General features: G+C 50.9%; 1 protein-coding gene across 6 annotated transcripts in view; it reads left to right on the top strand.

The window, feature by feature from the left end:
• PHF19 (PHD finger protein 19) overlaps positions 1-27208 on the top strand; it is a 39235-nt gene that overhangs the window by 3219 nt on the left and 8808 nt on the right. Inside the window, exons 1-9 of one of the 6 annotated variants that reach the window (XM_034928945.3) lie at positions 14215-14558; positions 16893-17093; positions 17588-17669; positions 21114-21209; positions 21709-21809; positions 22324-22472; positions 24731-24826; positions 25600-25668; positions 25865-25985. In XM_034928945.3, the coding sequence (XP_034784836.1) occupies positions 16908-17093; positions 17588-17669; positions 21114-21209; positions 21709-21809; positions 22324-22472; positions 24731-24826; positions 25600-25668; positions 25865-25985 (900 nt within the window). In that variant the 5' untranslated portion in view covers positions 14215-14558; positions 16893-16907. The other 5 variants (XM_034928946.3, XM_057298654.2, XM_055117694.2 and 2 more) reach the window with 5 other exon arrangements.

A 27208-nucleotide genomic window follows, 5' to 3' on the forward strand; every position in this document is an offset into this window, starting at 1 on the left:
TGGCTGGGTGGGTCTTGAGTCGTGTGCTGTAAATTATGGTGGCGCTCCACCTGGGCTGCACCTTGAACCACCCGGGAAGCTTTTCAACCCACACTCTTCACCCCATGCCTAGGCCACATCCAGGCCAATCAAACCAGAGTCTCTGAAGATAAGAACACAGGCATCAGCATGTTAAGGTTCCCGGGGTGATCCCAAGGTATGGCAGGTGTGCAGGCTTAAGATTGAGCAAGGTTCTCTAGGCCAATACCTTCTCTAGATATTGATTGTAGCTGGACCAAGTTCCTCAGGGAGGGGAGGGGAGGGAAGGAGAGGAGAAGAAGGGGAAAGGAGGGGAGAGGAGGGGAGAGGAGGGGAGAGGAGGGGAGAGAAGGGAAGAGGACGGGAGAGGCAGATGAGTAAATGGATCCTTACATTAAGTGTGATGAGCAGAAACCTGGGTGCTCTGGGGCATGAGCAGGGATACCTAACCCAGCCCTGGGGGCTCAATCTCTCCCCACCCCTGCAGGAGAGGCTTGGGGTGAGTTTTGGGAATAAGGACTATCCAGCCACATGACGAAGGGGAAGGAAAATCCCCATCAAGGCAAAAACACAGTCCAAGGCTCTGAGGCCCAAATTCCGGGGAGAGGGGTGAAGGTTGTTTGTCACACTTGGGTTAAAGGGTGGGGGTGGAGAGTAGAAGAGGCTACACAGGTGAGAAGGTGTCAGATCACAAAGGGCCTTGTATGCCAAACTAAGGAGATTGAACTTGACCATGAAGTTAGGCAGACCCTCTGGAGAGTTTTAAAGCAAGGAGTCGTGTGGATGAACAAACCTGTGATGGGCTGGGGTTACCAAGGAGGGCTTCCTGGAGGAGGTCAGACTTGAGCTAAGGGAGGGATAGGATTTGGAGAGCTGACATTCTGATGAGCTGCTTCGGTTAAAGCTCACAAAAACCCTTCCCTCCCCCATGCCCTTTGAAATCATTTGAATCAAAGATTGCGTGTGTTAAAGATGTGTTTGTCTGTTATCTGAAAGCTGTGGTTTCTCTTTAACAGATTCAGGGCCTCATCCTTTGACTCGGAACCAGGAAGGAATTAGGAGCGAGTCCTCCTGCCCAGAGAGCTAATTACTGAAATTCAGTGGCCTCACCAGGGCGAGTGGCGTCACCGGCCTCCATCCCCCAACAGCTCCTAATTTCTAACTGGTCAAAGTTAGACATTTCAGTACATTTTTATGGGCTGCCCAAAGCCAGCTGGAAGCTTTTTTTCCATAAACTCTCCCTGAGACAAGTAGCCAGGTTTCACATATTAAAATGAAAACGTCAAAAGCGTTAACAGGAAAAAAAAAAAAAAAAGGAGGCTTATTTGTGAGGCCTCAGCTCACAAAACCTGAATCAGGGTCCAACAGCATCTGCCTGTTTTTCTTCTGCAAAGCTGATGATCAAGTTAAAAGGATGATGATAATCACTTGTTTATCTATTCACTCAGCAAACACTTATGGGACATTTACTGGGTGCCAGGTCTTGAGCTGGGCACTGAGATGAGAAGCTGCCTGAGGCATGATGGTCCCATCCCCACTGCCCTCCAGGGCTCAAAATACTTTATAGTTTACAAAGTGTTTTCACATGCAATTTTGTGAGCTGTGGGTGCCATTATTATCCACATTGCTTAATACATGGCAGAACCTGACCTTAGGTTGTCCAAGTCCAGATTCTAAGTCCAAGTCCAGTCCAGATCCTAGAGCCTGTCCACTCTTTCCTTCCTTCCTCTCTTTCTTTCTTGTTCGTTCTTTCTTTTTCTCTTTTTTCTTTCTCTCTCTCTCTTTCTTTCTTTCATTCTTTCTTCCTTTCTTCTTTCTCTTTTCTTTCTCTCTCTCTCTCTTTCTTTTTTTCAAGACAGGGTCTTGCTCTGTCACCCAGGCCAGAGTGCAATGGCACAATCATGGCTCACTGAAGGCAGCCTCAACCTCCCAGGCTCAATTGGTCCTCCCAACTCAGCCTCCTGAGTAGCTGGGACTACAGGTGCCTGCCACCACACCAGGCTAATTTTTTAATTTTTCGTAGAGACAGGGTTTCACCATGTAGCCCAGGCTGGCCTTGAACTCCCAGGCTCAAAGGATCTTCCTACCTCGGCCTCCCAATTCCTGTGCTGGAATTACAGGCATGAGTCACTGCGCCCAGGCTACCTTGGTCCTTTTTGTTTTTTTTGTTTGTTTGTTTTTGTTTTGTTTTTTTGTTTTTTTTTTTTTTTTTTTTTTTTGAGATGGAGACTTGCTCTGTTGCCCAGGCCAGAGTACAATGGCATGATCTCGGCTCACTGCAACCTCCGCCTCCCAGGTTCAAGTGATTCTTCTGCCTCAGCTTCCCGAGTAGCAGGGACTACAGGCGCCTGCCACCATGCCCAGCTAATTTTTGTATTTTTAATGGAGACGGGATTTCACCATATTGGCAAGGCTGGTCTCAAACTCCTGACCTCGTGATCCGCCCGCCTCAGCCTCCTAAAGTGCTGGGATTACAAGCGTGTGCCATCGCGCCTGGCCTCATCTGTTATTGGCCTAAGGTGGGCAATAGCTCCAAGAGGTTTAGCTGTCACTTATGATCTGTCCAGCATCCACCCCCACCTTAAAATTCTGGTTCCTTTTTGGAAGAGCTCCCCATTTTGAGGAAGGATAAAACTAGCACCCACCTCCCAAGGCCACCATCACTGTGAAATCCTAGTGGAGCTAAATCCTTCCATGGCATCTTATCCTGCCTGGCTAGTGGACAGGCACATGGAAAATGCAACACTAGCCAATCAGATAATCGTTCTTGGGGCTGACTCTTGAGTGAGTGGTGAGGGGACCCTTGGAGATGATCACTCACCCACAGTAGAGAACCCTGGATCAGACTGTGCCTGCAGCCTTCCCTTGGCCAGAATTCCTCTCTTGGTCCTGCCCTTTGTCCAAGCCTGTTCTCCAGCCTCTTGTTCATTCTGTGTACCTTCACTACCCTCCAGAAAGTCCCCCTTTTGCTTTGGATGGACAGAGTTGGTCCTGGTTGCTCATAATCAAGAATTCCAACTGATACAAGGCCCTTGGTCTCCATCCTGTTTACAGAGATGGCAGGAAATAGCCACCTCCCCTGGTGCTGTGGACACTGACCAAGGAGTTTCTTCCCAGGAAAACCATTTTTGGGTGCCATGAAAATATTGGCATAGCCTCTCTTGCCAAGGCCTGAGAATTATCACAGCAGATAGACCCAGTTGTCCAGGTTGCTGCCTGCATGCTGAAAGGCAGACATAAGCTCACGGCTCAGTGCTGGGTTCCACACCTCTCAGCTCTTCGAGCTGCCACCAAGCTTGTTCTCCCTGCAATTCCATTCCCATCTGGGAGCTTCTAGCCTTTTAAGGGTCATGAGTGTGAAGAAGGAGGCTGGGCCAGGCGCGGTGGCTCACGCCTGTAATCCCAGCACTTTGGGAGGCCGAGGTGGGCAGATCATTTGAGGTCAGGAGTTCGAGACCAGCCTGACCAACATGGTGAAACCCCCCTCTCTACTAAAAAAATACAAAAATTATCCAGGAGTGGTGGCGGCGCATGCCTGTAGTCCCAGCTACTTGGGAGGCTGAGGCAGGAGAATCGCTTGAACCTGGGAGGCAGAGGTTGCGGTGAGCTGAGATCGCGCGACTGCACTCCAGTCTGGGCGACAGACGTGTGGGGACTTGCAAGAGGACAAGGAATCAAGAGATGTGCACGCGTGTCATTAGGTGCTCAGGGGACGAGCTCCATTCTCAAGGACTGTGAAGGAAGGTGGGTCGGTCAGTCCCTGGAGAAGCAGAACCAATGGGAGATACACTAGGTATGTATACAGATGCTTGTCCACTTACGATGGGGCTTCTCCAATACCGTAAGTGGAAGATGCATTTAATATACCTAACCTACCAAATATCATAGTATGATTTCTACTGAATGCATATAGCTTTTGCACCATCGTAAAGCCAAAAAATCATAAGGCATACCATCATCATTCAGGGACCATCTCTGTGTGTGTGTGTGTGTGTGTTTGTGCATAAACAGATGTATTTAAGAAATTAATTTGCATGATTGTGGGAGCTGGCAAGTCCAAAATCTATAGGGCAGGCCAGCAGGCTGGCGACTCAGCAGGAATTAATGCTTGAGTCTTCAGACAGAATCTTTTCTCCAGGAAACCTCAGTTTTTGTTTTTGTTTTTGAGATGGAGTTTCACTCTGTTGCCCAGGTTGGAGTCCAATGGCATGATCTCGGCTCACTGCAACCTCCGCCTCCCAGGTTCAAGCGATTCTCCTGCCTCAGCCTCGCAAGTAGCTGGGATTACAGGCACGCGCCACCACGACTGGCTAATTTTGCATTTTTAGGAGAGACAGGATTTCACCATGTTGGCCAGGCTGGTCTTGAACTCCTGACCTCAGGTGATCCGCCCACCTTGGCCTCCCAAAGTGCTGGGATTATAGATGTGAGCCACCGCACCCAGCCAGAAACCTTAGTTTTTACTCTTAAGGCCTTCCACTGATTGGCTGTGGCCTACTCACTCTATCGAGGGTAATTTTCTTTTTTCTTTTCTTTTCTTTTCTTTTTTTTTTTTTTTAGACAGAGTCTGGCTCTGTCACCTAGGCTGGAGTGCAGTGGGGCGATCTCGCCTCATTGCAACCTCCATCTCCCAGGTTCAAGCAATTCTCCTGCCTCAGCCTCCCGGGTAGCTGTATAGGTGTGTGCAATCACACCCGGCTAATTTTTTTGTATTTTTAGTAGAGACAGGGTTTCACCATGCTGGCCAGGCTGGTCTCGAGGGAATTTTTCTTAAAGTCAACTGATGATAAATGTTAACCACATTTCGAAGATGCCTTGACAGTGACACCTAGATTGATGTCGGATTGAATAACTAGGTATGATAGCTTAGTCATGTGGACATATAAAATTGACCATCACAGAGGGGTCAGCCCAGAGTGGTGCCTCTGCCAGAGGGCGGTGACTACAGGCTGGATGAACCAGCCGTTGGAGTGGGAAACACTCCAGCTGACATTGGGTCATCTGGCTGTGGAAGGGATCTCCATAGTCACACCAGGAGTGCATGGCTAAATGCTGTGGTTAGCCGTGAAGGATGAGTGAATAAATGACTCGTGGTTTGAGCCTATGTTTTTCTTTGCTTTCCCTGTGACCTGCACAGACCAAGCTCCTTGCTGCAGAGGTCTGTTCCTTGGAATGCTTCCCCCGACCCACTTTCTGTCTAGCTGCCTTCGCATTTCTCTATTTTGGTTCGGTGTCCATACAAACTCTGCTTGCCACCACACCAGCCACATATAACTCCCCAGAGCCTCTTTCCTGCAGGCTGACTGTTCAGATTCCCTGCACACACATGCCTGGGGCCTGTCGAAGCCTCATGGGTGAGATCCAGACCCCGATGGTTAGAACCACATCTGCAATGAAGAGCTCTCAGCTCACAGGCTCCTACCCTGAGGGATGTCCCACACAGCTGGGCTCCCTCCGTGCAGCTCCAGCCCAGATGTTTCCTCTCCTCTGCACGGGGAGGCATCTGGGACTTTGAATTGTAATCTTGGAAGAAGCAGCTATAAGACACAGATCTGAATGGTCCCAGCTAAACCTCTTGGAACTATTGCCTCAACTTAAGCCGAAAATCAGGGAGCAGAACAGACAACAGAGAAAGGCCAGACGTGAGAGTTCCTTCTGAGAGCTGTAAAAGAGTGAAGATTAGCTTTAAAGAGCCATGGAATTCTGGCAACAGAATTTCCGCTTCTCCAAGCTGAAAGAGGTCCTGAAGGTCACTTAGGTATTCCTCCACCCAGGCAGGGATTACCTCTGAAACTCATAAGAAGGTCACATGTCACGGAACACTCAAACAGAAGGATTTTAAAATAAATTTTGGCAATTAAAAAACTCAAGAGGACTGCTGGGGACCTGACAAAAGTGGCATGGCATACATCTCTGGGCAGGGGAGGGGCAGAGGCCTGGACCCACTTATGGCTCATGTGCTGATTTACTACTTCATCTTGAATGAGTCTTTCCTGCAGGACTTTGGCCAGACCTCTCCTGCTTTGTTTTTTGTTTGTTTGTTTTTTTCTGAGATGGAGTCTTGCTCTGTCACCCAGGCTGGAGTGCAGTGGCATGATATCGGCTCACTGTAACCTCCGCCTCCTGGGTTCAAGCCATTCTCCTGCCTCAGCATTCCCAGTAGCTGGGATTACAGGCACACATCACCATGCCCAGCTCATTTTTGTACTTTTAGTAGAGACGAGGTTTCACCATGTTGGCCAGGCTGGTCTCAAACTTTTGACCTCATGATCTGCCCGCCTCGGCCTCCCAAAGTGCTGGGATTACAGGCGTGAACCACTGCGCCGGACCTCTCCTGCTTTCTAGATATCCGTTTCCCCATCTGAAAATGAGAAGTTGGAAAACTTGACTTGGAGGGTCCCCTCCATTAAGACACAGGGTCTCACTCTGTTGCTCAGACTGGAGTGCAGTGATGTAATCATAGCTCACTGCATCCTCGAACTTCTGGGTTCAAGCAATCCTCCTACTTTAGCCTCCTGAGTAGTTGGCACTGCAGGTGCATGTCACCACCCCAGCTAATTTATTTTTATTTTTAGAGATGTGGTCTTGCTATGTTGCCCAGGCTGGTCTTGAACTCCTGGCCTCAAATGATTCTCCCACCTCAACCTCCTAAGTAGTTGGGATTTACATGAGTGGCTGGTATTGGCTTTTTTTAATTTTAATTTTAATTTTTTTAGACAGAGTCTCGCTCCTAGGCCAGAGTGTAGTGGTGCTATCTGAACTCACTGCAACTTCTGCCTCCAGGGTTGAAGTGATTCTCATGCCTCGGCCTCTGGAGTAGCTGGGATCATAGGCGTGTACCACCACATCCAGCTAATTTTTTGTGTGTGTGTGTGTGTTTTTTGGTAGAGATGTGGTTTCACCATGTTGGCCAGGCTGGTCTCAAACTCCTGGCCTCCAGTGATCCGCCCACCTCAGCCTCCCAAAGTGCTGGCATTACAGGTGTGAGCCACCGTGCCCAGCCTGGCATTAGCTTTTGAATACACCATATCACCTGGGTTCAAACCTCAGTTCCATCAATACTAGTTGAATCATACAAATGATCCTGTTGTATCCACTCTCTTCTTATTTGCCCTCCTCTGGCTATATCTTGGGCAGTTGGTTATATCTTGTCTCGTTCATGAAATGCCCAGCAAGAGCCTTGGCTCCCGGGGAGCAGCTCTCATACATTTCCTCTTTCTCCTACACACCCAGCTTGGGGCCAGGAGCTCATCCACCTCATGCGGATCGACTCATGGATTGCTTGATTCCAGAAAGGATGCCTTGTAAATACTGGAGTTCATTAATAAAATGACACCTCTGTATTTTAACGTGGGGAAAACTTTAAAGGTATCTTTAATTAACTATCTCTATCTATCTGAGTCAGTCTTTTACGATCACACTGTTTTAATCATATCAATCAAAATCTCTAATTGAATGTAGTATGTAGACCTAATTGATAAAAAACAAGAAGACAAAATATCTCGCAAATAGTCAATGCAGCTTTTGGTGGGTCAAATCTTTATATAGCATCCTTTATAAAGAATGACTGGGAGCAACTCATTTGTTCTAGACTTCATACATTGACCAGTGAGTCAATCTGAAGCCCTGATTAGAGAAGTGACCCATCCTAGGTTACCGAGTGAGGGAGAAACAAAGCTTAGACTGAGTTCATAGAATCAAATAATTTTGCCGTCAGAGGCAACTTAGAGGTCGTTGTGGTCTGACCCTCCTTGTCCTGATCACTCCTTGTCTCGACACCCTCCCACAATTATCTATCAATCTGTCTGTCCCCCTAGCCCTACCCCCTAGCTCTGGACCAGGAGCTTCTATTTTTTTTTTTTTTTTTTTTTTTTGAGACAGTGTCTTGTTCTGTCACCCAGGCTGCTGGAGTGCACGGTGCGATCTCAGCTCACTGCAACCTCTGCCTCCAGGCTCAAGTGATCCTCCCACCTCAGGCTCCCAAGTAGCTAGGACCACAGGTGCATGCCACCATGCCCAGCTAATTTTTTTGTATTTTTGGTAGAGATGGGATTTCACCAAGTTGCCCAGGCCAGGCTCGAACTCCGGAGCTCAGGCAATTCACCCACCTCAGCATCCCAAAGTGCTGGGATTTCAGGCGTGAGCCACCGTGCCCGGCTGGACCGGGAGCTTCCTGAGGTCAAAGGCTGCATCTTATTCATCTTCATGCCACGCCTGTCATTCCTAGCATGGTGCCTGCCTACAGCATGGTTCCCTACACATGTGCACTATGTTGAAAGGGTGAACAAACCACCACTTTATCTTTAACAGATGGGGAGACTAAAATTTAGACAAGGGAAGGGATCCTTGGTTCCACAGCAAGCTGGCAAGGCAGGGAAATAGGATCTCCAGTGTCTGGTGAAGGCTCCCCTTTCTTTTCTACACCCCCTGGGTTCACAGAGAAGGCAGGCAGACTTCTCTCATTTCCCCACAAAAGCCACAGGTAAAGGTGTTTATAGCTTGGCAGCTAACCAAGGCCACAGGCATGCCAACAGGTCACAGTCTGACCCTGGCAACCATTTTTTTTTAAACTGGTGTTAATAACCGTGCTTTCTACTGTAATCTGAAAACTCTCTACACCTCCATGCTAAGGACATAATAAACCAACCCCGAAATTCAGGCCATAAAACATGGGCTCGTCTAACTGGTCACCTGCATAATAATTACTTCCAAAAATTATGTAATAATAATTATTCATATTTGTGAAAAGCCTCTTCTGCGTAGAGCAGTTTTTTTCTTTCTTTCTTTTTTTTTTTTTGACATGGAGTTTCGCTCTTGTCACCCAGGCTGGAGTGCAATGGCACAATATCGGCTCACTGCAACCTACGCCTTCTGGGCTCAAGAGATTCTCCTGCCTCAGCCTCCCAAGTAGCTGGGATTACAGGTGGCCGCCACCATGCACGAATAATTTTTGTATTTTTAGTAAAGATGGGGTTTCATCATGTTGGCCAGGCTGGTCTTGAACTCCGGACCTCAGGTGATCTGCCCACCTCAGCCTCTCAAAGTGCTGGGATTACAGGCATGAGCCACTGTGCCCGGCTGTAGAGCACTTTCATATAGGCTAACTTGTTTGGTATTCAAATAAGTATTTCTGAAAGAAAATGATGTTCTCTCAAAATAATGACTGTACATTTTAAGTAAGTGAATTTGTCATATGTGAAGTGTATTTCGATAAATCTCATTTTAAAAGTAACAGTGAAAATCACAAGTTACTTTTATTTTCTTCCTCGTGCTTTTTGACATTTTCCAAATTGTCCTTAATTGAAAAAAAAACATAGAATAGCACAGCAGAAGGAAGAGGATGGATCACTGGGAGGCAGGGAACCTTCTCTCAGGGCTCTCTGGCCCTTTGGTGGTCTCCCTGGACAGAGAGGTACTGAGACACTGCTGAGCAGAGGGGACAAGCCCTGACTCTCTATTGTGTGTGACACTGAGTTTATCACTACGCCTTTCCAAACCTCCATTTCATCCCCTGCAAAATGGACCTGATGCCTGCCACACCTGGCTCACCAAGCTGTGACAAGCCTTAAAAGAGAAGGGTGGGCCAGGTGCAGTGGCATACACCTGTAATCCCAACACTTTGGAAGCCCAAGGCGGGTGGACCATGAAGTCAGGAGTTCAAGACCAGCCTGACCAACATGGTGAAACCCCATCTCTACTAAAAATACAAAAATTAGCCAGGCATGATAGCGTGCACCTGGAATCCCGGCTACCCAGGAGGCTGAGGCAGGAGAATTGCTTGAACCTGGGAGGCAGAGTTTGCAGTGAGCCGAGATCGTGCCACTGCACTCTGGCCTAGGCAACAGAGCAAGACTTCATCTCAAATAAACAAACAAACAAATAAGAAGGGTGATCAGTCCCATGCATGAGGGGACACTGTGCACTGTAACCACCCTGCACACCTAACAAGCAATGCTATCACCAAAACCTCCTCTGCTGCAATCTCCTCATAGCTTCCTGCCCCTCCCACCTTTAAAATCACCAAATATCTCAAACATGGAAAAGTTTTAGACTTGAGAAGGAGAAGGATCAGAGAGAACAACTATAGATCAACCACCCAGCTCTGTTACATCTTGACACTTGGTCATACTTGCCTCAGATTTTAATTTTTTTTTTCTAAGAAATAAAACATACAGATAGAATTAAACCCCCTGTGGGCCAGGCACGGTGACTCACGCCTGTAATCCCAGCACTTTGGGAGGCAGAAGCGGGCGGATCACGAGGTCAGGAGATCAAGACCATCTTGGCTAACACGGTGAAAGCCCGTCTCTACTAAAAATATAAAAAATCAGCGGGGCGTGGTGGTGGGTGCCTGTAGTCGCAGCTACTCGGGAGGCTGAGGCAGGAGAAGGGCGTGAACCCGGGAGGCGGAGGTTGCAGTGAGCCGAGATCGCGCCACTGCACTCCAGCCTGGGCAACAGAGCGAGACTCTCTCAAAAAAAAAAAAAAAAAAATTAAACCCCCGGTGTGCTTCCTTCTGATCTCATTCCTGTCCCTCCCTTCCCAAAGGTTACCCTATTCTAAATCTAGGGTCTTTGATTTCCCATGCATGTTTCAATACTTTTACTAGCTGACTGTAGCCCCAAAATGTCTACATAGCTTATTTTGTATTTCTTTGGGTTTTTTGTTGTTTGTTTGTTTGTTTTTGAGAAAGTCTCTCTCTGTCACCCAGGCTGGAGTGCAGTGGCACAATCATGGCTTACTGTGGCCTCAAACTCCTGGGCTCAATCTATCTTCCCACCTCAGTCTCCCAAGTAGCTGGGACTACAGGTGCATGCCATCATGCCCAGCTAATTTTTGTATTTTTAGTAGAGATGGGGTTTCGCCATGTTGCCCAGGCTGGTCTTGAACTCCTGGGCTCAAGTGATCTTCCCACCATAGCCTCCCAAAGCGCTGGAATACAGGCTTGAGCCACGGGCCCAGCTGAATGCGTTAAGAAACATTTTTTATCATTTGTGTCACACTGTACCTATGCTACAACTTGATGTTAGTTTTTTTCCTAGGGTGTAACTATGTTGAGGCTGCAGACTTAGTTTATTTTTACTCCCAGTATATTATTCAATTGTATGACTACATCACAATTAATCTATCTGGTCTGCTGTTTGTTTGTTGAGACGGAGTCTCGCTCAGTCACTCAGGCTGGAGTGCAGTGGCACGATTTCGCTCAATGCAACCTCCACCTCCCAGGTTCAAACAATTCTCCTGTCTCAGCCTCCCAAGTAGCTGGGACTACAGGCACAGGCCACCATGCCCGGCTAATTTTTGTATTTTTAGTAGAGACTGGATTTCACCATATTGATCAGGCTGGTCTCAAACTCCTGACCTCAAGTGATCCACCTGCCTTGGCCTCCCAAAGTGCTGGGATTACAGGCATGAGCCACAGTGCCTGGCCTATCTGGACTGCTGTTCATGGATAATTCAGTAATTTCTAAATTTTCACAATTATGCGCTGAATGACGAGTGGAGTCATTGAATTGTAGCTATGAGTATCTTCCACTTTCTTACATGTTGCCAAACTGTTCTCCAAAATCGTTTTACCAGTTCATATCTCCATAGGTATTTGAGGGTCCCAACTGTGCGACATCCTCACCCCCCACCCCCCTATATTGACAGACTCGACTCCGTGCCCATCTGGTGGGTGTATCACAGTTCTCTTCATTTGCATCTCTCACGTGGCCAATAAGGTTGAACATCTTTTCACATTTTAGGCTATTTTAGCCATTTAGGTTTCCTCTTTTGTGAGTTGCCTGTTGATATCCTTAACCCATATTTTAAAAATTGGATTGTTGGTCAGCCCATTAAACTCCCTCCACCTGGCACACCCACCTCCCTATTTCCACAACCTAACTGATCGCTACTTTTTCCGGGAAACTTGTTCTCTTTCCTCAATTCGAATTTAGAGTTGCCTCTAAATAATCACTGGTGACACCGTACCTTTCTTGTGGCATTTATAATTTCCTGTTCTGTAGTGTTTTAACTTCTTATTTTGCATATCAAACTTTTTAGTTTACAAAAGCACCTGCTCCTTCATTGTCTTATTTGAACATTTATGCAACAGCCCCACGAGTTGGGTAGTATTATTACCCTCTTTTCAACCGATAAAGAAACATGGTGTAGGAGGGTCTAGCTAACCCAAGACCCCGCCCTGGCTCAGAGGCAGAGCTGGACTTGAAGCCAGGACAATTCAATTCCACGTGCAGCTCACAGCACAATCCCCTCTTATTTATCTATGCATCAACACCGCCTCCTCCACGAGATTGCCAGTTCCTTGTCTCTCATCCACCTGTGTGTCTCCCATCCACCTGTGTGTCTCACATCCCCCCCGCTCTAGTCCCACACAGTGGGGCAATCAAGATTCTGAATACAGAATTTCTTAACAAAGTATTAATACAATGATCTCTTACTGCACACCTACTGGGCACCAGGGGCTTTGCATACATTAACTCTAACCTTCCCAATAACTCTATTTAGGTGAGGACACGGAGGCTTAAGACTTAAAGTCTCAGGAGCAAGAATTGTTTAAAAAAAAAAAAAAAGAAGTGACACACTCAGGCTCCCATGGCCAGTAATGGGTGGAGCTGGCCTGTAGCCTCAGAGGTGAGCACTTCGCTCTATCATCTCTGTCCCACAGCATCCTGAAGGCAGACCCAGCCAGCTTAGAAGCTAGTGGGAGTGTTCTGCTCCCATCATCAGCCCTACCCGCGTTGGACACACGTTCTCCTGGCAGAATATGGTTAAGTAGCACAATCCTAGGGCCCCTTTGGGACTTGAAGATGTGCTCTCCAGGATTGGGAGATTTTGTGCCATGGGGCTGCTCCCAGGCTTTCCTTCCAGGTTCAGGCAGGTACTCAGCAGTGCTAGGTTCTGCTGAGGTGCCAGGATCCAGAATGGGGCAGTGAGGCAGGTGAGAGCAGGGCGATCAAGGGGCAGAAGGAAGTGAGGAAGGAGGTGAAAGGACTCCTGGATCTCTGCTGAGAAGGTGACGTGGGGGGCTGCACAGATCATGCTCCAAGGCCAGGAGGCAGAGGGCCCAGAGTGAGCAACTGACAGTGAACAGGGAAGGCTCTGGGGGAAGGTGCTGTCCACTGGCCACACCCATGAAAGCACATATCCCTGTCTGGTGGGGGTGTCTGCAGAGTGGGATGGTAGCCACAGAGGTGGGCGCTGTGGACTGAGGGCAAGGATGGGGGTGGGGTTATTGGTAAGTGTTCTTCCTCCCTTCCCCCAAGAGTGAGTCTGGGTGGGGCCATGTCTGCCTTTTCCCCCAGGGCAGGGTCCCTATGATTGGAGCTCTGCCCACTGCCTCCATCTGCCATTCCTATGACTCTGTGCATGTTGTCTTTCATTGTGTGCCCTTTATTTACAGGACGTGTTGTGCGTGTGGTATATATTTGCGATTGTACCATGTATTTCTGTGCACTGTGTCTCTACGCAATTTGTTGTTTGGGGCTATTTCGGCCATGTAGGTTTCCTCTTTTGTGAATTGCCTTTTGATATCCTTAACCCGTATTTTAAAAATTGCATTGTTAGCCCACTGAATTCCGTCCACCTGGCACACCCACTAACCTATTTCCACAATCTATCTGAATGCCACCTTTTCAGGAAAACTTGTGTCTGTTGCCCGTCTGTGTTGTGACTTTATGTGTTATGTCCGTCTACCTTACATGCATGTTCTGTTGTGTGTCTCTGTTGTGTACAGTGTGTTCCCCCTTGTGTATCTATGCCTATGGCTGGTGTGTACAGTACTTCTCTTTGTGGTGTGTTTGTGTCCTGTACATGCTGTGGTGTGTTCTGACCTGTGTCGGAACAACATGCGTTGTGCACTGTGTGTTGTGTATCTACATTATACTTGTGCTGTGTCTCTGTGCCGAACGCCTGTGCTGTTAGTGCAAGGTGTTGTGTGGCCTGTTTGGGCGTCCTGGGTCTGTGTCTGCGTGTGTCTGCGCCAAGGGTCCGCGCCGCCCTGCTGTGTGTCTGTGCCAGGGTCCGCCGGTGCCTGCGCGCAGAGCTGTGTTTCCTCAACAAGTGTGCGAGCGGTCGTGTGCGCCATGAGCGCTGCCTGGCGTCTCCGTGTGCGCCGCGGTGTGGCGGCTCCTCGGCGGGGGGCCCGGGTCCTGGCTAGTGGCCGCGGAGGATGCGCGCCCGCGGGGCGGGCGGGGGCTGGCGGCGCTGCGGAGCCCGGCGGCCGCGGGCTCCAATGGCGAGGCCGGCGCGGCCCCCGCTAATTACATAAGCGGGACGTCAATAATTCGCGGGAAAACGCGAAAAAGATGGCGCCCCGCGCCCGGGGGGCCCCTTCCTGAGCGCCCCGGCCCCTCCCTCCGCCGCCTCCCCCTCCTCCCCGCGGCGCCCCCGCCCCGCCCCGCCCCCGCCGAGACCCCGACCCCGGCCCCACGGGCGGACACTCGGCCGGGCAGCCGCGGGCCGAGCGCAGCCGCCTCCGCCACCGATGCGCCTGGTGGCCAGACTCCAAGTGGGACCGGCGGACACGCAGCCTCGCGGTGAGTTCTGCGCTGTTGGGCGGACTCCCCGCCACGCTCTCCCCTCCCGGCCCTCATCCCTCTCTTTTCGAAATCTCCCTGAACTTTGGCGGCCCGAACGCCTCCGGGGGGTGAGACTCCTGCGGAGCGGGGCGCTCGGGGGTGGGGACGGGGGGTGCAGGTTACCTGCGGGGCAGAGGGGCCCCACCCGGGTTCCCGAGCCCCGGGGGGCGTGGGTGACAGGTCGTTCTTCCTCGCCCCCGATCTTTAATTTTCCTATCGGGGTGGGGGAAGGACAGACGGGCGTTTGGCATTTCGCTCACGTCCGAAGTCAGGCTGCGGCAGGGTTGGGATGGGGGAGGCTTGGCGTCCGAGCGACTGAGGAGAGGAGCGCTGAACCCGAAGGGGGTGCTTCTGCAAGCTTTTTCCCCCCTCCTGAACACCCTTTTTAAAAAGCCAACGGCCGCCCTGGGAGAGGCCCCGGCGCATGAATCATCCTCGCTTCCTGCCCCCGCCCGGCCCCGCGCTCCCGGTGCCGCGGATTTGAACTGGACGCAGACGGGAACCCGCAAACAGGCATTTCTTTGCAAATGGGTTTGAATCAGCCAATCACAGCCCGCGGGGGCCCGCTCCGGGAGGACGGAGGCGGGGGCTGGGGGGGCGCCACCCGGGGGCCCCCGCCCGGCCAGGGTGGAGGCGGGTGCGGCGACCCGGCCGGCTCCTAGAGGCGCAGCGGGGGAGGAAGTGTCAGTTTGTGAACCTGCAGCGGCCCCGGCCTGGCCCCTGGCCGGGCGGGCGGGGACCTCGCAGCGCCGGGCGAGCCAGGTGGCAGGGAGAGGACAGGGATTCAGACCGCATCCCCTGCCCGGGAGCCTGTGCGCTCTGCGCTGGAGAAAAAGGAGATGGGAGTGGGGGTGGAGAGGGTCGTGGCCACGCCACCATCTGGGGAGCCGAGACCCCTGCAGTGCCTGGCTCGCCCCAGGGCCCCGCACATACTTAGCTTCACACACTCCCTGGCACAATGCCGTAGACATCATCCTGCCCAGTCTCACAGGAGTACACACACGCACCACACAGAAACAGGCACTGGACTCTCTCCCTGTGAACAGATAGTCATGACACCAGGTGCCCAGCGCCATGGCCACAAGGAGGAGACCCGAGTAGGCCCGCGGGGAAAGAGAGGGGCTGTGTGTGGCTGTAGTGGAGAGCGTGTGGAGGGACTTGGAGCCAGGTGAGCCCAGCAGAAAGGAGGGGGCGTTAGGGACGGCTTTGAGCACCAGTGAGGGCAGTGGGGAGCCCCAGAAAGTTTCTGGAAGGAAATTGGTGGCCCTGCGGAAGAGTCTGGTGGAGAGGCAGGAATGCAGGAACGGCCTGTTTAGCACTGGGTGCTGGTAGTACCGTTCCCCACCCTAGGTGCCTAGTGGAGGTAAGCACAAGGCCCAGGAAACTGTTATTGGGTGAATGAATGAATGAATGAATGGTCCAAGCAAAAGATGAGGCCTGAACTGAGACCAGGACAGGAGGATGGAAGCTAGAGCTGGAAAGCCAGAAATCATGGCACTTAAAATGGGCCGGCTGTGGCAACTAATTGCTTGGAGGAGTTTGAGATGCATGAAGGCAGTACCACAGGCAGGGAGAGAGAAATCGATGGGTGAACTGCACGTTGAATAGGATGGTGAGAGACAGGCGTGGAGAGGCTGGCATGGGGATGGATGACTTCACTGCTTGGAGCAAATGTGTATCTGGGTGAAAGCATAAGTGGGTTTAAATGTCCCAGAATTGATTTCCATTAAATCATCTCATAATTGAGAACAGAAGGGGGGATTACAAAAGACAGATGACCCAGTCTACACTAGCTACACGCCACCCAGTTTTCCTTTCTAGGTGAATTTTCTCTGGACAGATCTCAGGGTAGGGATGGTTGCAGGGGTTGGGGGTAAAAATAAAACCCAACTGCTTGCCTGGAGAAGATCCTCCATCCAGAGCACATGGACTGTGTTTGCTTAAGGAATAAAACCTCAGCCTCCTGAGACAGGGAGTGGTTCAGGCCCGCTGGGTAGGGGACTTTGTTCTGTGTGGGTTGAGAGATCCATTCTCTTTAAAAGGTAGTGTGGTATGGGCCATGGCTCTGCCTTTGGCCCATCAGCCTCTTCTCCTTGCCACACCTGTTTCCCTATCTGTAAGATGTGAATAATAATAATGTCTCCCTCATAGGATGGTCACGAGGAATCAGTGAGATAATAACCAAGTCTGGCTTATAGCACAGGGTACAGAAATGGTGGTTTCCTTCCTTCCCCTGATGGGCTTTCTGAAGCAGGGAAGCAAGAAGCAAAAACCCTGTTCTTTCTCTCCCAGTGTCAGGGGAAGCTGATGGAGAATCGAGCTCTGGATCCAGGGACTCGGGACTCCTATGGTGCCACCAGCCACCTCCCCAACAAGGGGGCCCTGGCGAAGGTCAAGAACAACTTCAAAGACTTGATGTCCAAACTGACGGAGGGCCAGTATGTGCTGTGCCGGTGGACAGATGGCCTGTACTACCTCGGGAAGATCAAGAGGGTAAACCCATCCTCTCTGGCCCCTGTTCTCAGACTCAGAATCTCTCTGCTCATGTTCCAGCCTGGCTGTCAGACCAGGGGGCAGGGGGATTGCTGGAGAATTCCCTTCTTGTCCCTCATGCCCAAAGCTGGTGGTGGGAGGGGCCAGAGCCTGGTCTTGCAGGCACCATCCCTAGGGTCAACATCATCCAACTAGTTCTTTAGAAAAGTGCTCTGAGAGCCTACAAAACAAAAAAGTCAGGTTTGAGAGGATCACAGAGGAGCATCTGACTTGTGCTTCTGTCCTCAACATTCTGACCAAGTTGCCATCCATCGGTCCCTGGCTGTACGACTCCAGTGACTAGGAGTACACCCTGTCCAGGAACTGCCATCCTTCTTCCCCTTCTAGCCCTGCTTTCTGGAACATACGGAGACAAAAATGGGGGAGGAAGACTATGTTCCAGGTTGGCTTTTCCCCAGCCCTTTCTCACTTGCTTCTTCCTATCTGTACCCCAGGTCAGCAGCTCTAAGCAAAGCTGCCTCGTGACTTTCGAAGATAATTCCAAATACTGGGTCCTATGGAAGGACATACAGCATGGTGAGTTTTCCTAACATTTCGGGTAGCCCCCAACCTCCCCAGATCTTCTCTCCTCTGCTGCCTTCATTTCTTCCTTCTGTCCTTCCATCTCTTACTCCTGGCATCTGCCCTTGACCATGAACCCCAAGCCCACCTGTGATGATGATCAAATCTGGTTGTATATTGACTTGGGAAGGTACTTAGGACATCAGTCATCCCCTTGAGAATTCATACCCCAGGAGGGAGGATGGGCAGGTGGGGAAGGTAGCTTAGGGAGGTGCTGGGAGGGCCAGGACTGGGCCTCAGGCCTGCGTTTGCTTCCTGGCTGCACTACAGCTGCAGCTGCTCAAAGCTCTGCGTGAGTCTGGGCTAGAAAAGGGGGCGTGCCCAGGTAATCAGAATTGTCAGCTCTAGATGCAAGCACAGTGTCCCTGATTTAACATATGAATAAAACTAATGGAAGCAGCCTTCTCCACGGGGCAAGGAGTTGGGAGGAATGGGAGAAAAACCAATAAAGCAGAGGTGAGCCAGGCAGGGTGAAGATGGACATGCCTGGATGGAGCTAGACCAGCTTTCAGGGCTGAAAGGAATCTGGGTTGGGTATCATCCCTGCCTTCAGAAAGCTGACATCTCTCCCTTGCAGAGATGGCAAGTCAGGGCCATCTTTGCCACCATTCTCCCTTCCCATACACACAACAGACATCAGTAGCCATTGACAACACATGTACTTTCAACTTGGAGCCCCAAGCAGCTACTGCCTGTCAATCAGAGTTGGCATAAGAGGAGAAACCTGTTTGCCATTTATACTCTAACAGGAGAAGAGACATGACCCCTAGCAGGGTAAGAAGCAGGTTTTAGGGTCAGGTAGACCTTGGACCAAGTTCCAGCTTTGCCACTTACTAGCTGCATTTGCAGGAGCAAGTAATATGACCTGAGTTTTAGTTTCTTCATGTGAGAGGTGATAGTGAAAGTACTGGCTTCATAGGGTGGTTGGGAGGCTTAGGTAAGCTAATCCATGTAAAATGCTTAGCTCAGTACTATTGGTTTTAGAGAAGCTGTTACTCAAGAATTTGTTACCAGCCAGGCGCAGTGGCTCATACCTGTAATCCCAGCACTTTGGGAGGCCAAGGTGGGTGAATCGCCTGAGGTCAGGAGTTTGAGACTGGCCTGACCAACACAGTAAAACCCTGTCTCTACTAAAAATACAGCTACCCGGGAGGCTGAGGCAGGAGGTTGCAGTGAGCTGAGATCACACCACTGCACTCCAGCCTGGGCAACAGAGCGAGACTCTGTCTCAAAAAAAAAAAAAAAAAGAAAAGAAAAGAAAAAGAAAAAAAAAAGAATTTGTTACAATAAGAGATGATTCCAAGAAGCCTGCCAAGAAGAGGCTGCAGAACTCAGCCAGTTAGTAAAGCTTTCGAATTGCCCCCTTCTCCAAGAAATTGTGGCCAGTGCAGACCGATTCCTCTCCAACCCCTGAAATAGTATTATATAAATATCCAAAGCAATGAGGATCTCCTCTCCTGGTTTACCCCCTTATTGAAAGCATAAGGAGCCAGATGGAGAAGACCATGCACCTTAGCTGACCTCCTGTGGAGGCCCAGCACATACCAGGCTCCTTGGAGGTACCCACAGTGATCAGCTGAAGAATGGCTTGCCTCCTAGCCAGAACTGCCCCTTCCGGGCAGAATGGTGACCCTCTGGCATCTCCCGAGATGAGAGCATAAGGCTGAGCACCACTGTAGTTATTGATCCATTGCTTCATTAAGCCAGTGAGGACTTACTGAGATGCACTGTGGGCACCACCTTCCTGGGAGCATGTTCAAGAATAAGAGGCAACGTTCCTGCCTGGCCATATATTCAACAAATGTCTTGGAACACCTGTTACATGCCACACTCTATGAGGTCCTGGGGATACAGAGATGAAGAGGTACCATTTCTTTTTTTTTTTTTTTTTTTTTTTTTGAGACAGAGTCTTGCTCTGTCACCCAGGCTGGAGTGCAGTGGCTTGATCTCGGCTCACAGCAACCTCTGCCTCCCAGGTTCAAGTGATTCTTCTGCCTCAGCCTCCTGAGTAGCTGGGACTACAGCCACGTGCCACCACGCCTAGCTAATTTTTGTATTTTTAGTAGAGAGGGGGGTGTCACCATATTGGGCAGGCTGGTCTCGAACTCGTGACCCTGTGATCCGCCCGCCTCGGCCTCCCAAAGTGCTGGGATTACAGGCGTGAGCCACTGCGCCCGGCCGAAGAGATCCCATTTCTACCCTTACAAAATTTTCAGCGTGCTGGGGAAATAAGACAAACACGTATCAAAATGTGTTTAATGTATACACACAAACCTTTCACACATAAAAACATATTTATTCTTCAACCAAAATAAAATGCAAAGAAAAAAAGAGATGGAGAGGGGACCTGTAGACTAAAAGCAATTTTAAAAACATCAGCCAGTCACCATGTATGGACTTTACTTGGGGACTTTGATTCAAAAGAACAGACTTAAAATTGTTAAGGTATTTGTACTTCAGAAACAATTGGAAATGAGAACATTAACTGAATTTGTTAATGATATTAAGCAATTATGTTAACTTATAGGTGCAGTAGAGGTGTTTTAATTATGTTTTTTAAAAAGAGTCTTGATCTTTCACAAATACATACTGAAATATTTATGGAAAAACTATTGGGTATCTGGGACTCAATTTAAAATAATTACAGGAAGGAGAAGTAGGTGGGAATATAGTAGAAACGAGATTGGCCATGAGTTCATAAGTGATGAGAAGATGGAGTTTCATTATAACTTCTAGGCTGGGCACAGTGGCTCACGCGTGTAATCCCAGAACTTTGAGAGGCCAAGGCAGGTGGATCACTTGAGGTCAGGAGTTCGAGACCATCCCGGCCAACATGGCAAAAGCCTGTCTCTACTAAAAATGTAAAAAGTAGCTGGGCGTGGTGGCATGCACCTGCAATCTCAGCTACTCGGGAGGCTGAGGCAGGAGAATTGCTTGAACCAGGGAGGCGGAGGTTGCAGTGAGATAAGATCACGCCACTGCACTCCAGCCTGGGTGACAGAGACTCCATCTCAACAAAACAAACAAACAAATTATATTATCCCATAATAAAGTTTTAAGAAAATAACAACCATTTAACAAAACAAGTTAAATAAGGCGGGAGAGGCAGCATGATGTGTCAAAAGAACAAAGGGTTTGATGTCAAACAGCCATGGGTTTAATCCCCCCCTCACCTACTTACTAGCTAAGCAAGGGACTTAACCTTTCAGAGCCCCAATTTCCCCATCTTTAGAATGGTAATGATGATAGGCACCTCAGAGTGGTTGGGGAGATTCAGTGAGGTGGCATGTGGGGCCCAGCGCTAGGCCTAGCAGACAGTAGAGGCTGGGCATCTGGAGTGTGAGTATAAAACTTCCATTCCTGTGAGCTGGACCTGACCCTCGAGGGCCTCTCTTTCAGCCGGTGTTCCAGGAGAGGAGCCCAAGTGCAACATCTGCCTAGGGAAGACATCAGGGCCGCTGAATGAGATCCTCATCTGCGGGAAGTGTGGCCTGGGTGAGTGGGAACGAGCAGGGCCCTGAGAAGGCCCCGACCTATAGGTCCCCACGCACTGGCCCCTGACGGGTACTGCTGCAGCCTGTTGGGGCCTCAGCTGGCTTCCTGTTTCTCTTGGCACTGCAGGGTGAAAGGGGGCCAGTTGCTGTAAGTGAGGGCTTGGGAAGAGATCCTGGGGAAAGCTGGGAGGGTATGATGGTGTATGTAATTTGGGGCCCAGCTAGATGGAGAGGATGGGTGGGAAAGATGGGGCTCAGGCACTGAAGTCAGACCTTCCTGTGTCCCCCCCCCACCCCACAACTGGCCAATGCTGTCATTTAGTTCCCAGCCTGGACACTGACTTGGCCACCTTGGTGGGCATCAGCAGCCAGGCTCCCGGCAGCTGGCAGGCAGAGCTCCTAGGACTTCCCTCAGCCCTCCCAGCCCTGCCTCCTTTGGGCCAACTGGCCTTGGGCCACGATGTCCTTGTGGGCGCTCACCGCCCCCTCCTCTGCCGTAGGTTACCACCAGCAGTGCCACATCCCCATAGCGGGCAGTGCTGACCAGCCCCTGCTCACACCTTGGTTCTGCCGACGCTGCATCTTCGCACTGGCTGTGCGGGTGAGCCTTCCATCCTCCCCAGTCCCTGCCTCTCCTGCCTTCTCCAGTGGGGCAGACCAGAGACTCCCATCACAGAGCCTGAGCTCCAAGCAGAAGGGCCACACCTGGGCTTTGGAGACAGATAGCGCCTCTGCCACTGTCCTTGGCCAGGATTTGTAGACTCCCTGAGCCTCAGTTTCCTCAACTGTAAAGTGGAGATGGGTTTGGTGTCGGGAATAACGGGACCAATAAATGATGCTTTACTATTAAAAAAGAAAATCCATGTAAATACATGTTGGTAATTGTTGCCTTTATTGCGCTTATTACTCTTAATTCTGTTATCAACGGAGTTCCTTCTGGGATAGAGGGGATGGGTTTGGAATTAATGAGAAAAAGCTCCTTGCTTTTCTGACTATATTGGAATATCTGCGGGTCCCCCAAGCCCTGGCAGCACTTCCCTCAATAGACAGCCATGTGCTGACTCGCGTGGTCCACCCGGACCTGGTGGTTGACTGGGGCCCTCGTCTCCCCCCAGAAAGGCGGCGCGCTGAAGAAGGGCGCCATCGCCAGGACGCTGCAGGCCGTGAAGATGGTGCTGTCCTACCAGCCCGAGGAGCTCGAGTGGGACTCGCCCCATCGCACCAACCAGCAGCAATGCTACTGCTACTGCGGCGGGCCCGGAGAGTAAGGCAGGGGGTCGGGGCCCCCCGGGCGGCAGGGCAGGTCTCCAAGAATCGCCAGCAGGGACCGCCCATAGGGAGCGAGCCTGGCGTGTCAGCCAAGGCGCGGACCTTGAGGGCAGGCCCAGTGTGTTGCGCTGTGGGGGCGGGGCCTCGAGGGGCGGGCCTGGAGTGTCAGCCGCGGGGGTGGGGCCTCGGGGGCGGGACTCGGGGGGGGCGGTCAGCCGCTGCGGAGGCGGGGCCTCGAGGGGTGGGCCCGGAAGATTTGACCTGAGGGCGGGACCTCGGGAAGTGAACTCCGCAGGTTAGACCTGAGGGCGGGGCCTCGGGGGGCGGGCCCGGAAGGTTAGACCTTGGGGCGAGGCCTCGGGAGGCGGGCCTGGCGGGTTGCGACCGCCCAAGCAGGGCCCCAGGGAGGTGAGGCAGGTCGAGAAGCACCCTGTGGAGGGGCGGGGTGGGGAGGAGGGAATAGTAAGGCCTCGGGGACAGGACCTGAGGAGGCGAGGCCTCAAGGGGCGGTCCCTGAAGGGAAGGGCTCGGGGTGGGGCCCGAGGGGGCGGGACCTCAAGGGGAGAACCGAAGGCCGGCTCCGCGTGGCATCTAGCACTGTGGAGCAGGGCTGGAGGGCAGAGGTGTTTCCTTGGAGCTCTGTAGGAAACGAGGAAGTATTGAAGAGTGGTTAAGAGCCTGGGCCGGACACAGTGCGAATCCTCCCAGGACGTCCACGTCCTGGCTCTGCTCCTTACCAGCTGTGCAACCCCTTAGCCTCAGCTCTCTGAATAGTTTCCCCATCATGTGGTGATTATGAGCAGAGCGTGAATTATGTAATTCACATAGAGGTTCTCATAGTGCCTGGCATTTGGTAAACACTTAAAAAAATGTGAGCTGTTACTGGTGGTAGTGGTGGTACTAATGCATGAAAGTCAAGATAACCTTTTCACAGTCAGAGTCAGTGGAACCGGCTGCTGGTGAGATATGAAGATCCTTTTCCCGCCTGGCGCGGTGGCACACGCCTGTAGTCCCAGCTTCGTAGGAGGCTGAGGTGGGAGGATCACTTGAGCTTGGGAGATGGAGGCTGCAGTGAGCTGTGATCATGCCACTGTACTCCAGCCTGGGCGACAAAGCAGGACGACCCTGTCTCCAAAAATAGAAAAGATTCTTTTCCCTGGAGATGTGCAATCAGGCAGGGGTAGGGGGCCGGGGGGCGGGGCATGCTATGTCGGGGCCACTGTGGAGGGAATTCTTGTCCTGGCTCTGCGGCAAGAGTCTTTGATTCTTCCTTGCCGACCTGGGCCTCTATGTAGCCATGGCAGTTGAGCTTGCTTCTTTGGGCTGAGTGCACGTGGCATTGTGGAAGGAACCACAGATGTAAGAGGGAGGGTCTCTGCCCTCAGGAAGTTCAGGCGTCAGGACCCCCTGAAGTCCTGAATCTCAGCCCCAAGTTCCAGCTGGGTAACTTGGGCAAAGCTTGAACTACTTCATCTCTCAAATGGGCTTAACCTTAACTTCAGGCCCATGAGCTTCCCCAAGTATTGTCAGATGGAGAAGTGCTTATGGAAACCTTTCCTGCATTAATGCAGTGGTTCTCAATGCCTATGGGCAGAGTTGCACAGGATCCTTGTTAAAAATGCATCCCAGAGGCTTCCCCAAAGATTGAATAGGTCTGCAGTGGACCAAGGAATCTGCGTTTTAACCTGGAGCTCACCTGACAAGGTGTCAATGAAGCATTGAGCATTTTGCTCTTCATATTCCATGAATAGTTGTTGGATGACCATGATAGGGCAGATACAGTTGCAGGTGAGAAAAGCCAGATGTAGTCTTGCCCCCGTGCAGCTTACAGAAACCATTATTCTCCCGTGAAGTCTCCAAGGCAAACGTTTCCCTGTCAGCAGTGTTTGGGAAGCAGCAAGTCCAGAAATGGTGGCTTCATTGTGGCATGGCAAGGAGAGCACAGCCTCTGAAGTTAGGGAAACCAGAATTTGAATCACCATCCTCCACTTGCCTGTGAGCTAGGGCAAGCCATTTCACCTGTGACTTATCTGTAATATGGGGACAGTGTCCCATCTTTTACCAGGTGGTGAGGTGAAATGAGAGTATATGTCCAACTCTCAGGTCCTCCCTTGGCACAGCCTAAGTGCTCAGTAACTGAATTATCTTCCCTTTCTGCCAGTGGAGGGCAAATTTAACTTGGGAAAGGTTGCCGAAGCTCATACCTGACTAGGGGTGTGGTCCTGGCTGACCTTGGCTCCTCTGTCTCTCCAGATGGTACCTGCGGATGCTGCAATGTTACCGGTGCAGGCAGTGGTTCCACGAGGCCTGCACCCAGTGCCTCAATGAGCCCATGATGTTTGGAGACCGGTAGGTGCTAATTTGGTCCAAGTGGGCCTTGGGCGTGGTAGGGAGAGGGCAGGGATGGCAGCAACAACTCCTGCAGGTTGACTGCCAGGCTCCAGACAAGAGGAGGTCTGTGACAATGTATGCCTACCTGTTTACTGGAGGCAGCTCAAGGTAGGGGATCCCCTAGCTATGCAGGGCCAGGAGGCAATACAGAAGTATGCTGGGCCACATCCCTAGTTGCCATTGATTTCTGGAGTACCTTAGATAAATGCCTGCCTTCCCTATGCCCTAGTCTCTTAAGTGTCTGGGGAAGAAGGGATGACACAGTCTTTGCACCAGCCCTGCCCAGGGTTGCTGTGGGAGTCACTGGGGAAATGGATGGCTTAATGTGGCTTCTAACCGATGGACCAAAGCTAATGGAGTCCTTATGGATGTCAAACCTGATGTTATGCATCTTTTGGTTGGTGTCTCATGTCATTTGTGATTGCGCGTGTGTCTGTCTCAGAGGGGAAGAGGGTGACCATGGCAGCCCAGCCTAGCTCAGCTCACTCTCTGTGAACTCAGCCACGCTTCAGGGCAAGATTTGGGAAGGAGATTGAGGGCAGGGGTTAGAAGGAATATGGGGTATCTCTTAGTCCCTGTCCTGCCCTGTCCTTGACCCCCAGTGGCCAGCAGTCCTAGGAGTGAGAAGATTATGGGAAGGTAGGTGGGGAATGAGGAGATCAAGGGGCTGGACTGGGGTGGGGGTGTCAGAGCCCCTCCCACCATAGGCCCCCGTCTCTACCCACCCACAGGTTTTACCTGTTCTTCTGCTCCGTGTGTAACCAGGGCCCAGAGTACATCGAGAGGCTGCCCCTGCGATGGTGAGAGGGTGGGGCTTAGTCAACCACCGCTGCTCCTCCCAGCTTCTCCCCTCCCTCCTCCCTCCTGGAACAATTCCATTTCCAGCTACTGGGTCCCAACCCTGCCCCTGTCTCTCAGCCTGGACCCAGAAAGCTGTGACCCTGGCTGAGCAGGCTGCCACCTCACCTGGTCCCACCTCCTTGCCCCCTTGCCCAGGGTGGATGTGGTTCACCTGGCCCTCTATAATCTGGGGGTACAGAGCAAGAAGAAGTACTTTGACTTTGAGGAGATTCTGGCCTTTGTCAACCACCACTGGGAGCTCCTGCAGCTTGGCAAGGTATGTGGGGTTGTGGGATGTCAGTGGCAGGAGGCAGAGAGGTTTGCCCAGGGCCACGCAGTGCAGGACTAGGATGGAAGTCTCTGAACTCTCACCCTTGAGTTGCTGCATCCCTGAGTCCAGGCCTCTGAGCCTGTGTCCTTTAAGGGCCTTCCTAATCCCAGATTTTGGCAGTGGGCAGGTTGGGGCCTCCCCGGTTCAGTGGAGGGGAGCTGAGGCCCTAGATCAAGTCTGGCTGGAACACAGCTCTCTGCTGAGTGTTTGACCCACTCCAGATTTCCTGGCTAGGTTGCAACATGGAGTGGGTCTGCCCACTGCTGATCCTATGCTAAATAGTGGGTCACCAAGGGCCTTGGAAGCCTCAGATCCACGGGAGTGAAATTACAAACGGAGACTTTCAGAATGTCAGAGTTGGAGAGTGACTTGCTTGTGGTCAGCAGAGCTTTGAGGCTGAGCCAGAGCTGGAGCCAGGGCCTCCCTAATCACTCCCACAGGGGTGCTGTGTCTTCTTTTCCCTAATGACATCCTTAGAATCCTCTCCACCACATACAGAGTGAGGCATCTTCTCTATGGACTGCCCCAAATCTTTCTTTGATGAAAAGGAATTTAAAAAGAATAACCTTTATGCTTTGCAAAATATTTCATGTAATAACATCTTCATTTACAGTATTTGATAATTTTTTTTAAAAAATAGATACTATAAAACCTTAAAAGATATGTAGAGTTGGTTTTTAGTAACTTTTTTCTAATTTTTTTTAATTGTACATATTCATGGTGGAAAATCTTTAAAGTACCAAAAAGTATAAGGAAGTATACTTTTTAAAAAATCCATATCACGCCACCCAGAAATCACTAGAACTAATGCATGGGTACATTTCCTTTCCGACTCTCTTCTATGAATATCTTTTTCTGTTTTATGGTTTAAATGATACAGTATATACAATTTTAAATAATCTTTTTTTTAGTATACATTATACTTTTCCATATTACTAGAATCTTCATAAACTTTTTTTGTTTGTTTGTTTGTTTGAGACGGAGTCTCCCTCTGTCGCCCAGGCTGGAGTGCAGTGGCGCGGTCTCAGCTCACTGCAACCTCCTCCCACTGGGTTCAAGTGATTCTCCTGCCTCCGCCTCCCAAGTAGCTGGGATTATAGGCGCCCGCCAAATTTCATGGCTGCATTGGTTTCTACCATAGTTTACTTGTTTCCTTCCTGTTGGGCAGT

This window comes from Pan paniscus, chromosome 11 (assembly GCF_029289425.2).
Source record: "Pan paniscus chromosome 11, NHGRI_mPanPan1-v2.0_pri, whole genome shotgun sequence".
Classification (NCBI taxonomy): Eukaryota; Metazoa; Chordata; class Mammalia; order Primates; family Hominidae; genus Pan; species Pan paniscus.